Source organism: Montipora capricornis, chromosome 3, assembly GCF_036669925.1.
Source record: "Montipora capricornis isolate CH-2021 chromosome 3, ASM3666992v2, whole genome shotgun sequence".
Classification (NCBI taxonomy): Eukaryota; Metazoa; Cnidaria; class Anthozoa; order Scleractinia; family Acroporidae; genus Montipora; species Montipora capricornis.
This window is the reverse complement of record NC_090885.1, coordinates 70,208,641-70,227,003: the sequence shown is the minus strand read 5'-3', so window position 1 is coordinate 70,227,003 and position 18,363 is coordinate 70,208,641. Positions and strand designations below refer to the sequence as shown.

Sequence of the window (18,363 nt, the reverse complement as noted above, 5' to 3'; positions counted from 1 at the left end):
GACTCGATAAAAACCAATGCTGTTATCTTTTGTGAACTGCAGAAAGTTTGGCGCCTCACAACCTCATTGATGATGCTCTATTTCCAATGAAATTATTCGAATTGATAAAAATGCGTCGGTCGCATTAATCATAAAATCATTTACATGTGTCAGTGAGCCCATTGCCCATAACAAGTTCTGTTTTAGTCTTGTTGAAATCTCTGCTATCAAAATAAAGATTTTTGCCGATTCAGATCGACATTGCGCGCAACGCAGGAACCCAGCAGATCTCTGTTTGCGTTCGAGAACACTTGTAAATGCTTTCGTCTGGCGCCCTCAGTATAATTTCAACAAAGGCCCAAGTTGATTACTATGCTGGAAAATTTTGAAGCAAAAATCCAGAACGTTTGTGTATAATAGGAGTCGAATTACTTGTTTCAGTGTTATCTGAAGCAGTTGATTGTGACGAATTTTCGGTAACTTTCACGCTAGCCTGTTTCCTTGAGGGGGTAAAGCCAGACATTTTCTGCAACCACTGTGAACAATCTATTGTTGATGCATTTACATTTAATTGCTGTAAAAGCCCACAAGAAAGCTCACTGCAAACTAACTAGAAAACTAACCGTTTACCGTGGCTTGTCTGGGCCACTAAAAATTTATTAAATGATGTATTTGTTGATAGTAATTTCGGCTCCACCTTCGCGTAAAGATATTTCTTGATAGTCCAAATTGACTGGAAGGCGGTTCTACACGAATTACCAATCTATTCTTTTCCATTTCTTTCCCACGGCGTCGAGTTCTTATTGGCATTCTCCTACGTTTTAGGCCGAGTTCGTCCTACATTAAATTCCGACAAAGTCAATTTACGTGCTTTTTTTGAGAGAGAAATTGTTTTTGAAAGCTTAAAGCAATTCAAGTCTAATGGCTCGTGAATTAAATAGGCAGTAAAATATAAAACGTTTTCATTCAACCCGTCGGAAATAAGGTTCTTGAGTCCAGACGGAAAATAAACGTTCGACTTAAATAAAAGACGGGAAGTTTCAGTTGACTGAGAAGGTTGCTTGTTTCTTCATGAGTACGAAAATTTTTCGTCTTTTGTTACAGTTTTATAGTTTTAATAGTGGATTATCTTGAAACTGAAAACTTTTGCCTGTAAAGAAACCATGAATTTTGAAATGGCTTTTGGATGGATTTACGACAAAAGCGATGATGAATTCCAATCGATTCACTTAGCTTAGCAAGTCTAAAACGGATCGTGTCTCGCAGACGTAAAACTTAATAGATAACCACTCAAGGAACATTCTAAATGGTCTTTAGATAATATTCATTGTTTGCCTTGCTATTTATTTGTAAAAAGGAAGGAATTATTTTCTTTGATATTGGATCACTTCTTTGGCACGAATCGAGTATTATTATGATGATCAAATACATTTTAACGGCTTTTCGTTTCTTCTCAAACATTATTGGTTTTATTTCTTTGAGAGTTCCATAAAAGGATTAGCGTTAGGTTGTAAAACAGTGTAAACGACCTTTAAAGCGATCGTTTAGCTCTTTACTTTTGGAGATTCTGGGGCGTACTTTTTCTTTTTGACACAAAACAGGTAAATGTATTTATTAGCGCCAACTTTCAATTGGTGTTTGAGATGTGTCTCAAGTTTTAAATTCATCAATCATGTCAGCTTTCCGTCAAAACATAATGACTTAATATCTCTTAGGCGAAGTAACTTGGTTTAGAATGCAATCACCCAATTGCATTTCACTTCATTAGCATCTCATGAAACTTTCAGCTGTGGTCACTTTCGCCAATAATCAAGTCATCAAATCCGTTTGAGTGGAAACGGCCTCAAATGGCGCAAAACCATTAGCAGCACTTCAGATTACTTCACAAGTCGACTCTCTTTATCACATCCTTTTGGGGTTTCACTCTCTTATCGCCTGGAACTCTCTTTAAAAAGCTCCTGACTCTCTTAATTATTTGTTACCTTATCACGCGCATCTTTTCAACGGAACGTGTTATGTTAATGTAAACTGCTCGAGCGCACGTTTAGCTATATTATAAAACTACATTTCACACATGGCCTCTTATGGCCATCATAAATGGTTTTGTGAGGTGGTGATTTAATTTTGACTCTTTTCATAGCGTGCTCTACAGACACTATTCGTGGGGCGTGTTGAATGTTTGTTTTAAATAGGCGTGAGACCAATCAAACTCTTAACCACACGACTAAACGTTGCGTTTATAGCATGCACCTTACAAATGGTCCACTTTAGCTAAGAATACCTTTAACAGAAAAGCTTTTCACAATTGCAGTTCGACACCAAGAAGGTAATTGACGAATTGTTATCCCTCAGCCAATTGAAAAAGACAAAACATGAACACTTTTAGAATGACAACGTGTCTAGAACTAATTGATAGTGGCGAAAGCCAATCACAGACACCGCTTATCGGTTATACTGTGTTTTTGTATAGAAGTGGGAGGAGAAGGCGATTTCTGCTTTCTCATGGTTCCATTAGCCGTCATTTTTGACCAATCACAGGGGCGCATTTGCATGTCAGCCGTTTAACAAGTTTGACATTTTTATTCGTGATCATTATCACCGGCTTAAATTGTCGCCTCGCATGCCTCAATGCATTCAAGCGAACACAAACGAGTTTTGTTTGCCTTTTCTGAAGCTAAAGAGAGATTAGTGCATCAATTCCCCTCGGCTCTAGTCGCGGACACTCACTAGCGAGCCAAAGCATGGAAGAGAAAACGCGGTCGAACCCGTTTTCTATTTCCAACATTCTTAACAGTGGAAGCTCCCGAGAACATGGCAGAAAGGATTCAAATGAAGGCAGCGAGGGTGGAGAGATACACGAGAGACAGCGGCTAGACTTTCCACGAACGCACGGGTTGGAAACTCATCGACAAGATGAAAGCCCTAAAGACATGGATCGAAGAATGTCATACGACTTTGATGAGTGGAGTAGAACGTCAGTTGAAGGTCAGTAGTTTACAAGTATTGTTAAGATTTGCGCTTCCTGTTTGTCAGGAATCACAAAAATCACTTCTTCGGCTAGCAATTCCGTCTCGCGCTATTTAGCTCACACCAAGGCAACGTTCAGTTTCTGGACATGCAAAGCTGCGCAAGAATATTGTTTTACGAAGCGTACTCTTTGTTCTCTCACAGAAGATCAAGATGATCGCTCTTCAGAGATTGACAAAAAAGATGGCATCAAGAAGAGAAGGAAGAAGAAGACAAGGACTGTGTTCTCTCGCAGCCAAGTATATCAATTGGAGTCCACTTTCGACATTAAGCGCTACCTGTCTTCTTCCGAACGGGCTGGCCTGGCAGCTCAGTTACATCTCACAGAAACACAGGTTAAGATATGGTTTCAAAATCGCCGAAACAAGTGGAAAAGGCAACTAGCCGCGGAGATGGAAGCCGCCAGTTTAGCGCAAGCAAATCACCAGAGAATGGTACGAGTGCCAATACTCTACCGAGACCAGAGTCGTACTAGCGAACTCACAGCCCATCCACCTTATTCGTTTTTTCACCCATCGCCTTATCCTGGCATGCAGTATCCTCAGCACTATTCGCAATTTCTGCCTCCTCATTTAAGATCGTCGCCAATGTCTTCAATACTATAGTCATTCATTCGTTTTGTCGGTTATGAGGAAGCATGCGGACTAACGTGTCGTTTCCTCAGTCACAAAACAAGACTGCACTTGCATGAACTAAGGTGCTGCGACACTCTTCCTTGCCAAAATCATAGAATTTTAGGACAACGCCTGAGCAATTTTGAGCACCTAGTGATTTCTGGTACCTGACACAAGGCCTAATATCGAATTTAATTTAAGTCTGTTTCTCCTCGGTGGACTGTCGACGGTTTCGCTGAACGGTTTGAAAAGTGCATAGCTATATATCACACACTAGTAGAATCTCTGCACTCTGACAGCAGCACTCGAGTCATTCGTATGGGGTTTTTAGTTTAGGTTTTCCTTAATGATCAGAGCTAAGATAGCTATAAACGAACAGGGTGTAGTAATGAAGAATAGCTTAGTGTTTGCAGTTGTCATTTACACCTATTTAATCAACACTGGAAGCGATTAGAGTTGAGAGATGGACCACTTTATTTATTGCACGGAATATTGAAGGCTGTTACGATCGAACGACCGCTGTGGACAGTGAGTCGCATTGTCAAAAAAAAAAGACGATTTTACAGAAAGAAGCAACACTACTTCAACAACAAAAACGAAATACGGGATGTCTAAAAAGACTGTCCAGAGAAACTGTAAATGCGCTAAAGCTTCGTAAAATTTCACCGGAGAAGCTTCTATTAGGATTCATTATCCCTGAACTTACTCGGTGAAGAAACATTTAATGAATTTAGGGTTTGTGGGTCCAATTTGTAAAATACGTGTCAAATTGTAGTCAAATATTTACAATAAAAGAATGAATTTGTAAATTACGTATCGCTGACAAGTTTCTCGAATGTGAAGAGCGTATCTAGTCTGTCTAAGCTTTGTTTTATGTTGAAAATGCCATTTCATGTGATGCATTCGAAATGCGCTCCGTTTGAAGAAGCTACGTCTGTTTTGGGAAAAGTGCGGAGTGCTTCTCAAAGGCAGTTAAAGACATTTCTTTATGAGATCGGTGTTAATGATTACTTCACTACTGGCGGGTAAAACTTAATTATTCCGCGTTTAAGGTACCGAAAGGTGCGAAAAAGGTGTTTGGTCTCAATCCACAGAAGAGATAAGGATTTAACATGACAATGAACGTGGCCCTGATTCCTAATCGTTATCAAGAATTTGTAAAAGACTTGAGAGCTTTTGCTCATTATTGCTTTGATCTGAAGATAAAAAGGAAATAGCGTAAAGCTAAAGAGTCATGGACTGAAACTTGGATAAATCCTGCGTAAGGAAAGTTAGCTACAATAGTTTTGCGCGAGGGAATCAATTTGGAACAAATTTTATCTTGTTAGCTCTTAATCCGCCCACTAAATTGTAGGTTAATGAAACGTGTTTTGACGCAGTTTTGCTAAATTGGCGTCCTTGAATTTGCTCAGGCTTGACAATTTTGAAACCGCATGGCATTTTGAAACAGGTGAATTAAGCAAGTAGCAAGTCACTGGTACCCCGTCAATTTTTAGTGTCAGGGAAAAGGGAACTCAACTTTTTGCATAACGCGCGTAGGAGAGAAAAATATTGGATAGTAGAAATCGACAGGATCCTTCGGTTTTAAAAAGGGTTAAAATTGCAATAAACGAAGAAGAGAAAACTGGAGACCGACGAGGGAACTTGGCCAACGCTCAGGCAACAGACAATCTCACGTCATGAACAAAGACGATGAAAGATTTATGAGGCTTTGATGTTTTGGACAAATTGACAATTTAAATGCTATCATTATTGACCTGGGACAGATCCAAGGCAGTAACAAGTGGCCAAGATATTTAGTTATGAATGCTAAAAGGCAAGGAGCAGAAGATAAATTGTGTTGTATTGCTAAGTTTAAGGCAGTCATGGTTATTCGGTGTATAAAGATTCAAGTGTTGCACGCGAGGTGAATATTGAGCGATATTGGGTTATTTACTCTCAATAGCCGCCATGAATAAATAACAACTGCAATTTGACATTGAACCGCTCGCTTATCGCTTTGAAACAGGAAGTTCTGGGTTAATAGAAAATAGTTCCATGTCGTGCCAAGAGATAGTTTTTAAACGAATGGAGCAGTCATTTGAGTGCAAGATTACTTCTTGCGATCAAGCAGTAACCCGCTGATCTTTGAAAACAATTCAGTGCTTTCAAAGGAGAGTCGTTCTTTCTAATGACTATGGAATATGCTTAGATAGCGGGATAGCTCAGTGATCGTAATCCATAACAAAACTCTATTAACCCCCTTTTCAAAACTTAACAGCAACCAGCAAAGCAAAACGCTTTGCGTTGAGTCATTAACACTAAAAAAGAACAACCAACAATTGGAGTAGTGCAGCCTTTAAATTTGTTGACTTGTACGATCACTTCACCGAGTCGTGCATTTCCAAGCTTAATCAGCGCGTCATAAACTGTGGCGGGTTTAATTTGCAAAATTATCCAAACCTCCTTTTGAATTGTACTTTTTCTCATCGATTCATTGTCAACCCGATCGCTGGTGATAAAGAAATTGTAGGCGTTTGAAAGTCAACCATGGTTGTTTTAAATTTATTATATTGAGGTCGCAGCTGCACGCCATTCATTTGTTAATCTTTTCCGAAAACTAATTTGCCTGACGTGTTAAACATAAAAAGATTCCAAAATTTATGGCAAATACAATCTCTCTTTCTAGTGACTTTGTTTTACACAACGCTTCACCGGCAGGGCGGAATCGTCGTTCAACGTTTAGAAAGAAATAAATCGCTTCGTCATTAAATTAAATACACAGTTTTTGCCCCATTCAATACTAATATCTTACTTTAATTCTTTGCCTGTTACGAGCATCCCTTACATATTAATTATTCTTTTTGCTTAATTTAATGCGTTATCTACAAAACTCTTAGTGTTGTTTACGTTTGAAACTTGACCACACGGATTAGCTTTTCGGCAAACGTACGTAAACGTGCGGCAGTTAGTTTACTGGCAAATTTGGCGATACACGTCGCTAAAGTTAATGCTCATAGCTTAAGTTACATGAATGTTGCGAATGATTATTTTTATTGAATATAAATTATCCATTAATTTTTTGGTGGTCATTTGCCAGCAGGAAACATTTGATAATCTCTTTGCGATATAGAAGTGCATTCATAGGAAATCAAATCGTTGCTTAGCAAAATGCAGACCTCATGTGACCGTCGCTGATTGCGCGGGTCAGTTTCCAAGTCGAAACGCAGTTCAAAACTCGCGTGACAAAACGACATTTTCATAGAAAAAGGGGCCTTCTTAGCCATTAGGCCTGATGTTTGTTGTTTTTTAGTTGCTTTCATTTTTGTTTTTCCTTTGTTCTGAATGCAATACACCAAAATGACTCATTTAATTGAGGGGGATAGCAAATACGAAATAAGAGGAACAAATTGATAATATCGCTACTCCCGGAAAGTTTTTCTCAAAATGGGAGACATAACTTTGCGGTACAACATCTATTAAGGGTTTTCTGGTTTGCAGCAGGGCGATAAATGTTGAAAAATATCCAAGCGTCCCAAACTTTAACTTGCTAAGATAATCTAATAAATTGAAAAGGTTATTCCAGATACTTAGTCTTGTTGTGCATTTTCATCTTTGACGATTTATTTAGGTATAAACGTTTGTCATGAAATTTCGGGAAGTTCAGTTGCAGATAAATGGCTGGGACACTAAGCTTTTGACAGTTGGTGCCGTTTTCGGCGACAAGACAGCGTATTAATACCCTCAATTTGAGATAATTGCACCTAATTTTTAGCTTTTACCATTCAAAACATTTAGCTTCCAGCTGAGTTCTCCTTAAATACATGTACCGATTTGAAATTAGTGAATATTTGGATCTTTTGTGTGTTTTCGGTGAATATCTCCAAAATCAATCAACTAATGGATGTTGAATATTGGTCGCCTATTTGACACCGATGCATGGGAAAGTTATCCATGTTGACTCGCTTTGTTCGCAAAGGATGGATTCCGTAAAAATTAAACTTACCAACGTAACAGTGTTAGTTGGTATTGACTTTATTTTCCTAATCTAGGATATAAAAATGATATTATTTGAAAAAAAAAAAAAACACTGTCTAAACGTCTGTCGTTTGTAATATACTGAATTAAAGTTGTTGCAAGGTAATCTTCCCCAAGCATTGGCAAAAAATCTTAAACAAATGAATCTGCTTCCTTTGTAGATTTTGTTCAAAATACCGCGAAAACAAAAAGCCTGAAGCAAAAACCGCGAAAACAAAAAGCCTGAAGATTTTCTTCGTCGTGCTTTGTTAAAAGAAAACTTCGGATTACAGAAAGATATCATTTCTTTTGGGCAACTATTAGTAAGGCGCATGTTACGTAAGAGAGTGAAAAAAAAAACGACCAAAACACACGTAATACTGAGATTGCATTCTCGTCAAACGATTTCAAAAAAGCGGGCAGATCAGGTCTGTTCCTGCGAATTTTCATTCTCGATCTGGGAAGAGAGGTCCTTTGTTCTCTCTACATTTGACGGCCTTGCCTCTGTACTGAACCTGCTCCCATTGTTCATACAGGGACATCCCCTGCTTTTTAATCACATTGCTCTTATATTGTCTATTGACGATCTTTCACGAAAATTTCTTAAACGGTAGAGATTTTTACGGCATTTTTTTTTTAAACTTCAGTGGTTGCTTCAATAGTGGGCGCAATCCATTTGGGCAAAAGTTCGAAAACTTTCTGTCTAGAATCAAATGGAACAGTCTTTTCCGGAACGTTCACTTTTGGTCAACCTCTCGAGGTTTTCCATTTTCCCGAAATATCGGGATAACCGGAAATTTCCTGGGGCGCGATCCATTTGAAAAAAAAAATAGGCATTTTCGCTTCAGAATCAATGGAGCCGTAATTTTTGGATCGTTTATTTCGAAAAGTTTGGGCTACCTCCGAAGTTGACCATTTTCCGTAATGTCGGAATTACCGGGAATGTTCTGTTCCATTTGACGGAACTTTTGTTCAAATGGATCGCGCCCGGTACTTTGGTGTAACGCCAGAAAGGCCGTCTCTTTCGCCATTGTGGACACCTCGGTCAATCCCAGCCGCTGGCAAATCACGATATTGAATTTGTACCACACGAATTATCGGATTGTCATCTCCTTGGCTTATACTGTTGCTTGATTGTTTGATCTTCCTCTTTCGTGTCGCAAATGGCCTTTACAGAGCCCTCTCCACATTTGCTGCCCTCAGTTCGTTCCACTGAGTTCGCTAGCCTGCCTTGTACTTTTATCTTTGTTAGTATCCTCTCCTCGCGGTTTCTTTTTGCCGCCTGTACGAATCATTTCCATGTCAGTTGAATTGGGTGTTCACGGTTTCCTGTAGTGTTCCTGTCTGAGACCGAAATATATGGCCAATCAGCACCCAATTTTTGCCGCATGACATCTTTGCTGAGCCCTTTCATTTTTTTCACCTTCCTGGCGACAGTTTTTACGCCCAGCAAAGATACGCTATCATCGTAAGAATTTCTGCTTCGATTTTAATATCATGAAACTCCTCTGGAACGATGTCATTACTAATAAAGGAAACAATTTTGGACTTGATTAAAAGATCATCTAGAGATTAAAGGGTATTGGAGCCTTGAAGACCTTCATGACGGTGCCTTAAAGTTTTTGAGGTTGCCATTGGAGTATGGATGCATAATTTTGATCGCCTTACACCTTCAGAAATGTTTCACAAATTGGACGGAGGGGAACCAAATTTACCTTTTCACGAGGAAAGTGAACAGGAGCTTCGAAGACCACTTAAGATGTCTCAACGAACCATGGCATGATTCTCAGTAAAAAAGAGACAGACTTTGTAAAGAAGACTGGTTTAAACGAACCGATTTCAACTCTAAGATGTGTAGAGTCGGGGAATTCTTGAATATCCTGAGAACATAAGCGCCTAGTAGTTTGGCAGCTCCAAATTTAGCGGGAATGAAAATCCTATAATGGCTATTTGACTGGATGAGATTGATTTTGTTGAAAGAAGGGTTTTCCTTACATTTTTTTTAAAACACGTTTTTTCATATGTTTTGTTGTTATTGTTGTTGTTGTTACATTTTAGACCAGTTAATGTGCATCTTGTGCAAATGGAATCTATCGTGATTCTCTCACATAGTCGATCTTTGGAGAACCTCTGCGTGTTCTTTTTTCTTACCGTGTAAATTTGTGGCATAAAAATTGACTATGTCAATGACACTGCTTTAATTTGACGAAGAACTTCAAGCTTAATTTGAAATGCCTTAAAAACAGTTCGTGTTGATACAATCTGTGGGTCGGTTACTTGAACAGGGTTTAGCTGAGCCCTAAGACTCCTTATTGTGCAACTTGGCGCTTTTGTTTGTAACAAACAAATTAAGAGTGTGCAGTAGTAATTTGGGTTGGGGACATAATTGTGAATTCGCTCTGTTTTTTTTAGTAGTGGTCGAAAGAAAATGGTTTATAATGACGATCAAACGGTCAGTTACAGTGTTTCGCTTCTGTGCTCAAAAATTTTATTCCTTTGCGGGCTATCTAGTGTTTTAATGTTTACATCTGGGGTTCATTGTCAATGATGTTAAAAATGCTTGCTGTTCTTCTTATATTTAACTGTATAGCTCGAACGTACTGAATTATTTAGGTAAAAGAGACCTGGACACTTGACGTCACGGTTGTTGTTTCACAAAACCTTTCTCTGATAGTAGGTAAATTTGGCTAGTTTTCTTGTCTTTGTCAAACTAACCATTAAAATAATTGTGGAATGAAAACGCCAACCAAAAAATGGATTTCTGTTATCAAGATGTAATGCCGTTTATTCCTATCGAACTTTGATTGATTTAATAGGGAAGAATATGATGAAGAGCTATGTAGCTAGCTTTGGTTATCTATAACAGATTCGTCTGAACAATTAAAATTGACGGACGATGTACAATTCTAGATACCCCACATAACGTTACAAAGAGGGACTGTACCTCCAAAATATCCCACGAAAATAAATATGGAAGATGCAGCGTAGGTGTTCTTTTTACTTTTTTTCTGCTCCTATGCGTCACAATTTTGAACGAGAAATTGCGTACGGACATTTTTTAGATTTAGACTGCTTGGAATAAAACTTGAATGAAGTTGCTGTTGTCTTGGGAGAAATATAGAATCAAACTCGATTACCTTCTGTTGGGTTCTGTATGAAACGTGACTTTTATTTTAGCTTATTTTATAGGTACGTCTTGTAAGAAATCAGAATAAAGTTTTTCAACTCGGAAAAAAAGGGTTTAATCTTGGTTTGATTTCATATCAATGCAAACGCGAGACCCAAGCCTACAGATGAATGGATTTATAGATTTTAAATTATACTATAGCCGCGTTTAGGTGAACATCGTTTAGAAATTTTTTTCTGCTCAAATAGCATAGAGATGTCAGTGTCTTAACTAAAAAAAAATCTTGGCTAAAAAGACGCCATCAAACAATAATATTGTTTCCTCTGGAGTTTTAATTTAAATGATTGATGTTGCATATGTAAGTGGCAAATTTGACATGATTAAACTGGCACGATGCGGTAGAAATTGAAAGCTCTGTCGAAATGACTCCGTGCCGGTTTACATTTTTAGCCGGAGGAACAGATTGAAAATGTGAACCAATTTTCTCCATATTTTTTGTATTTTTTCTCCACAACCAGCCCCGGGAACCAGCCGTAATACTCTTTGTTTGTATAGTGTTTTTCTGTGTATTGTCAATATTAGCCCAGGTGAGATTTCTCTCATCATTATATTGACCATTAACGCCAACCTGTTGGAAGGGATTGTCATCTGTGTTCTTCCTACTCTGCAAACATATCAGACAACTCGATAAATTGAATTCGTTTAGGTTAAATTTCACCAGTTGGGTACTCCGTATACGTTTCTGCACAATCAACACTCCTCTTTAGGGCAACTACGTTTAAAGACTCTAAAATGAAAGAACTAAATATATCCGACTTATTCCTTGGGTAATTTGTGAAGAGTTGTTTGTTAATCTCTGCGGCCGCTGTCCAAATAACTCATCCGCTCCATGACACCAAACAAAAGCATGTATTTACTTTATGTGGCTTTTATTGGTTTCTGAACTCGTAGAATTAGTAACATAAGATGAAATGTTAAGTTCTTCAATGTGCTTAGCTGCATTCGAAGGTCTATAGAAGATGAGACACCTGTTGCAAGGCCTCATTGGTTGATGAGAAAGCTCCAGCAATTGGACTCAGTAATGAGAATTCGTCACCAAAAGTGTGAACAGCGTCCCTCTTGTGACCCACGCATGGGATCCATGCCTCTATAGAAACAGGCAGCCCGTGAGAGAATCATATCAAAGCTTACAAGTGTTTGCTTCACAGCTGAAGAAATACCCACGTGACACGTAATAATGTGGAACAAAAAGCATTGGAAGGAGGATTGACGACTGAATTTCACGGTAGTTGTACATTTGCATCTTAGTGATCACAGCTGAATATTTTCGTATGCAGGGCACGTATTCCGGTTTATCCGTTGACATGGAAGAATTGGCTTTATTATCGTGTTAATAACTTCATAAATTGTTGATATTATGGGGCGGATTTGACAATTAGTGAAGGACAACCGCGGCTTTTTAACATTAGAGTAACAGATAAAATGGTTTTGCGGTAAATAATTGCTGTACAAGAGTCCATCACTCTTGTTGCTATAGCATTCCAAATTGGGTCAGGAGTTAACAAAATTCTACGCTTTCATCGGCCGAGACGACGAGCAGACTCCTGGCAGAGAAGAGCCCTGGAAACGAGTTAAGGGGAACATTCTCTCTAGGACCATAACCTTAGTAACAACAATTTGTAAGACAGATAGATAAATTACTAAGTAAATAATTTTATGCCATCATCACAAGCATCACCTAAGGAGGAAATGCCGGATATGTAGCTGGCTTATATGACCGCTTTGATCCAACCGGTTAAGCATTTGCCCTTTTTGCCCTTGGTTGTTTTACTTTTACTGTTTTCTGTGTAGACAGAAAGAAAACACCAATAACACCTATCTCTTATCGCAAGAGCTCCTGCTTCAAGCTATTTTAAAGGCGATGCATAGAACCTTACCAGAACTTTGTGCCTGAAACTTTTGCACTGCAAACTACTTTTAATTTTTAGCCCTAACCAGTTTTGCTTAGCAGCAGTGGGAAAATATGTTAGCATAGCGATACAGTGAAGACGTCTTTTTTCACATACCTAGGATTGACAATACAACAATTTATCACTTAACTGCAATGTTAAGGTACCATATTAAACACCAATTATTCCTGAAAAATATTCGGTCATTTTTGTGACGTAAAAAGTTACCGAAGCAACAGGAAAACCCCGCAAAAACACCCCATATGTTGGCTTTAGCTGCTCATATCTCAAAAACAAACTCGGTGATAATTGGAAATTTAAGGTACCTCTGAATCCGCTTCACAGAATCTTTTTAAACTTTGCAGAGATTTTCATCTTGGCCTGCTGATCACTTTTGTGTAATAAAAAATTGGGCTCACCGAATTCGTTTTTTTCTGATATGGGCAACTAAAGCGAAAATATAGGGTGTATTTGCAAGGCTTTCCTGTTGCCATGGCAACTTGTTACGTCGCAAAATTGACTGCATCTTGTTCAGCAATATTTGATGTTTCCATGGTACTGTAACATTGCTATTAAGTGATAAAGTGTTGTAGTGTCAATCCTTCTAATAACAAGATCTCTTGAGACACCTTAGAGCAGTTTTCAATCGAGTGTCGAAAGTAATTGTACGAATTGCTTTGGTTTTGCATTACTTCACTCAGTGATTGGGTCAAAGTTTTCTCGCCCCTTTTTCAACCAATCAGAGGTCAAACCAAATCAATCGTGGCTGGCGCTTGCACATTGTCCCGCGCTTTGTGTCGGCTACGTGTAATTACTTCGAGTGTTGATTGGTTTACTGGATTGTCTCCGTCCTTTTTGATTGGCCAAAGTAACTACTTTGGTTTTGGTTTAACAACACTCGACATATTTGAAGGTGATTTGAAGAGTACGGGTAATAGACGAAAGATAGAAGAGTCCCTCCAACTTAAAGGGGCTAGGTCACGCAATTTTTGGCAATTTCAGCACTGATCGAATGGTCATAGAATTAACTAAAATATCAAAATAACTGTTCAAAACTATAGAAGAACTCTAACAAAACACAGGGAAGCCAAGAAGGGACATGGATAGACAAAACTGGAGAGGATTGAAATGGATTGAATTTGAGTAAATTTGAAAAACGTCGGCCCACCTTTTTTCAAATTTATATCAGTCTATATCAAAATGTCATTTACATAGCTGGAAAATCATTCTCAGTTGTTATGTGGCCGTGATTTTGCAAATGGAAGACTCTTGCTCTGCCAATTTGACGTTTAGAGCTCATAATTAACAACATTAAACAAATATACCTAAAATAGTGTGACCTAGCCCCTTTAACTGGACAAACTAAACAACTGTCACTTATTCAGGTGGCTCCAACGTGATTCGACCCCATGACCTCTGCTATACCGGTGCAATGCGCTACCAACTGAGCAATGAAGACACTCGCTGGAGAGCAGCGATGATGTCAATTTATTGGACTCCTGTGTTGGAGTCAAAGAAAGAAATGTATATTTGGAGTGCGGGTTATAGACCGAATCTAGAAGTGATCCTCGCACTTAGCTGAACAATCTTAACAATATTATACTCTTAGTGTATGGTCCCGAGGGAAACAGTTAGTTTTTAGATTCCGGATGTTTCCCGAGACGAAGTTGAGGGAAACAGGCCCCGGTTGTTCAAACGATGGATAGCGTTATCCACCGAATAAATCACTGTCCAGCAGATAAACATTAGCAAAGCCAATTGAGTTATCGAGTGGATAGTAATTTATCCAGCGGATAGTGCTATCCACCCTTCGAACAACTGGGGCCAGGACTCGAGGGAAAACAAAACTAACTAGTTTCCCGAGGAACCAGACACTAAGTGCTTTTCCTTGAACAATTGCAGCAAAACATCCGGAGCGGGCAAAAACTGCGGAATTGTATCCCGGGTAACGGTCGGGATACATTTAAATTTTGATCAGGGGCACGTGACCAAGAATCATCCAATCACAGTGCTCGCTTCGTTGAGTGAAAGTCTAGGTATATAACAATGTCACATTACAATAGTGCTCATAATGCAACAATATAATGGTGTTTAGTCGGTACAGAATTGTATCAGCATCGCAAAGGTCACGGGTTCGAATCCCTTCGAAGCCGCCTGAAGTTTTTAGGTGTTTACAAGTGACAATTGTTAAGATTGTCCAGCTATGTGCGTGGTTCGCCTCTGTTGTACTTAGCTTTCGTTTGAATGTTTCAAATCGCCCAGAAAGGAGGGAAGACTTGAAGAAACCCGCTCTTTACTGGAACATGTTATAAAAGCTGGCAAAAAAACAGAAGCAAGTACAGGGATGCTCCCTGTTGAAGCTTTCATTCCTTTTAAGCGAAAAGATACCTTTGGAATGCATTTTTACATAGTGTTTTTAAGACAGTTGCCATGGGTGTCCGCGAAGGACTGGATACAAGCAAACAACTCTCAAGAGAAAAGACTGGTAATGAGTGGTTTCCCGCCATTTTTTGGGGACGACGCGGATGGTCAAGCCTTTTTTTTTTTTTTTTTTTTGCTGTTCGGATTTCACATGAGATCGATCAATTCACGTTTCAAAGTCTCTTTGTCAGCTAAAAAGGTGATTTATTTACAGCTTTTTGGTTCTCCAAGACAAGACCAAGTTAGTTTTGGCAGCGGGAGAGTAAAGTAAGTGTCGACTTCAAGGCAGGAGCCCATGCTTCAAGGACAATTTGGTCTTTTGGTTCATTTACAGCTCGTTAGTTCTCCGAGACAACACAACGCAAATCAAGTTTGGCAGCGGAAGAGTAAAGATAAGTGTTAACTTCCAAGGATAATTTGGTCTTTCGCTTGACAGAACAATTTTAATTTCGTCTGTCTTATCTTTGCCTTTCGAAACAGAAATCTCTTCTCACTGTCTGTCGGCTTGGAGTTTCAAAACCAACCAAACAAAATCCTGAAAGCAAAAAGTCTGAGCCGGAAGGAAACCTCTCGTTTGCTTAGCGGCTCAGAGACAATTTTAGTAGTTTTATCTTCAACGACCTCGAACAAAGTTTGCAGGTTCAGTAGAACATGGGATAAAAATTTCCGGTTTTTCTTAGAGCATGTTTATTTTGGACAATTATGTTTCGTTTTCACATAAAAAAAGTTTGGGCGGCAATGTTGGTCAAAGAAACTGCGGTCTTGTTGGCGTCATAATCAATTCCTCTAGGAATTGATCTTGTTTTTTTTTTATTCTTATCCAAAAATTTACTTTTCTTTCAGCTCAAAAAAGTGGCTCTAGATCACTTTGTTTTCCACCAAGATTAAAGCTTGTGACGTTTTTATGCACCAGTCAAAGTACATCCTCTCCCGCCCCCCCCCCCCCCCCTGTCACAGTGGACATCCAGAGTAGTGATTTGTAAAGAGCATTAAATTTGTTCCTTTTACGTTTTAATATGACGTTCTTTGTTCTCACAAGCTCCTGAAGGCAGGGACATTGGACCAAAACTATTTCTCCAGATCTGTTTCACAGACAGCAAATTTGCCCTGGTTTTGCGGGGGGGGGGGGGGGGGATGGGGTGGGTGGGGATTTACTTTGACTGCGGCATTATGTGCTAAAGACATTTTCGGAAGATTTTCCAAGACGCTATTCATACAATCTAACTTTATTTGCAGGTCCATAATATTCTACAACTACAATGACAAAATCACTTTTTCCGTGAGAACAGACAATTTAGCAGCTCTCATGGGCTGGGTATTATTTGGTACCTTAGAACCGTCCGTCAGTTGTTTTTATCCTTTTGTTGTCTTTTTTGTTTTCTGGGAGACTAACCAAAACCCTAACCTCTAGCCAGTGACATCATACCTTGCAATAGCTTCTTCATCAACGTCAAGAGCAAATGGTCGTTTGACAAACTGGCCTGAAGCCTTGCTTCAAGGTCAAATGATAGTGCTATTGCATTTGGTAGCACCAGGCAGACAACCGATGATCAACCACATTTGTAATTTTGTTTTTGCTTTTAGACGCTGTATAGTAAACTTGAGTTATTATGTATCTCTCACATTGTACGCGCGCTGTGATTTGCTAAATTAGCGGGCCGTATTCTACAGTACGGCCTGCTGTTCGGTCTGCTAAATTTGAAATTTCGATAAAGCTTTCTCAAAGTTTTCATAACGTTTCTGTTAAATAAACTTATAAAATTGTTTGAATTTTGCAAGCAGCTACTTCAAACAGCGAAGAAGGTTTCGTTTGTCAGATTTGGACACGTCAATCTTTGTGGCAGTTGAACCTTCCGCTTGCCTTCAACCAGTTTCCTTTCCCGCACTGCTGGTTACCACAGAGATATGATGGGCATTACTAGCCTCGGTCCGTACCGTAAAAATACGGATCCTCGTTTTTCCTGTTGATTTAATGACTCAGTCCGTCATTTTACAGTACGGACTTCGAACTCGGTTAGCAAGAGTTATTTATCTCATTGGCTATAGATGTCTTAATTAGTCCTCTAAAACATGAAATTTGCGATGCCTTTAATTTGGCGAAATATGTGTCTTCTACATTTTGCTTTTGACATCTACTGCCTGACGACATTTTCCAAATTTTCCGTGCAACTGTAAAACTTTTAAAAGAGAAGGGTGAAATATACATGCTTGTTTATGTCGAAATTTCCTCGTTGGTAAGCATGAGCTTTCTTTTTGTTTGTTAATTTTGGGCAGAAAAGTCCGTTCACGGAGGAAAAAGAACCGATGCGTCGAAATCACTTCAAACAGACGGCTGTATTCATTCCGCTAGATGAGCGATGGAGAGACCTTACCGGGGTGTAAATTGAGTAAGTTGCAAATATGATTATAAACATATATTACTTGGATTCTATCAGAGCTTTTCTCTTGCCTTCTCAGTGGCATTGATGTTGGGGCCTTAGGAGACCGGAATCATTAGTACAGTTCCGGTTTGCAAAGCAGTCAGTCAGGTGAAACAGGAAAGAGGCTCGCGGGCAAATGAATTCTGCACAGTTGTTCTCAGTAACTTTGAAACTCTATTTACCATCGATTGTAACTATTAGCATAGTTAGTAACTATGCTATTAGGTATGCAAATGTTCGAAGTTGACAGTTTTTCTTTAAACTGCATTAACTGCACTTTGATTTGGTGGCTTTTCTGTGCATATGGACAAGGAACGGAAAGCGTCAGTGTTCAAGGGGTTAGGTAAAACTAAAGTCCCTTATTTAGTACGCTTTCCTCCCCCTCTCGATGAACACCTCGATTGTATTTTTAGATCGTTTACGTTGCCAAAATATCATGAAACTTGATGATTCATCTAATTGCTTTTTGGTGGAGAATATTTAGGTAATGTGATAATCAGATTAGCCAGTCTTTTTAATAACTTTTCTGTAGCCTTAACATCCTAGGTTTTTCCTTGTGTCCATGACTTTACCATCAAGAACTCGATTTTCTGCGAAACAGAGTACGACGCCTTCATAGGTTGGGAAAATCACTTTGATTCTGTGTTGAAACTGTTCCTTGGCTTGGTGTTTCTTCTTCGTAAAGATGGAAAAACGATGTGTTTGTTGTATAAACTAATGGCCTTATACTTCCTTTTGGTGAAGAGGCAAGTTGCACGATACCTGAGGCGTTTGAGGGGTATTGCCCGTTGGGACGCCCTCCCCTGGGTTCCTGGGACGTAGATTAGAGC

At 39.1% G+C, this 18,363-nt stretch overlaps 2 protein-coding genes across 2 annotated transcripts in view; both read left to right on the top strand.

The window, feature by feature from the left end:
• Window positions 1-2,576: 2,576 nt before the first annotated feature.
• LOC138043860 (homeobox protein HMX3-B-like) lies at window positions 2,577-4,432 on the top strand. Its single transcript, XM_068890351.1, has 2 exons — window positions 2,577-2,964; window positions 3,151-4,432. Exons 1-2 carry the CDS (start codon window positions 2,721-2,723, stop codon window positions 3,609-3,611), a joined length of 705 nt encoding a protein of 234 aa, XP_068746452.1. The 5' UTR covers window positions 2,577-2,720; the 3' UTR covers window positions 3,612-4,432.
• A 7,297-nt stretch (window positions 4,433-11,729) lies between these two features.
• The window catches only part of LOC138041038 (NK1 transcription factor-related protein 1-like), a 25,086-nt gene continuing 18,452 nt past the window's right edge, over window positions 11,730-18,363 (top strand). The window contains exons 1-2 of the mRNA XM_068886813.1: window positions 11,730-12,028; window positions 17,388-17,500. The gene's annotated coding sequence lies outside the window, so the exon portion shown is untranslated. The remainder of the gene's footprint in view (window positions 12,029-17,387; window positions 17,501-18,363) is intronic.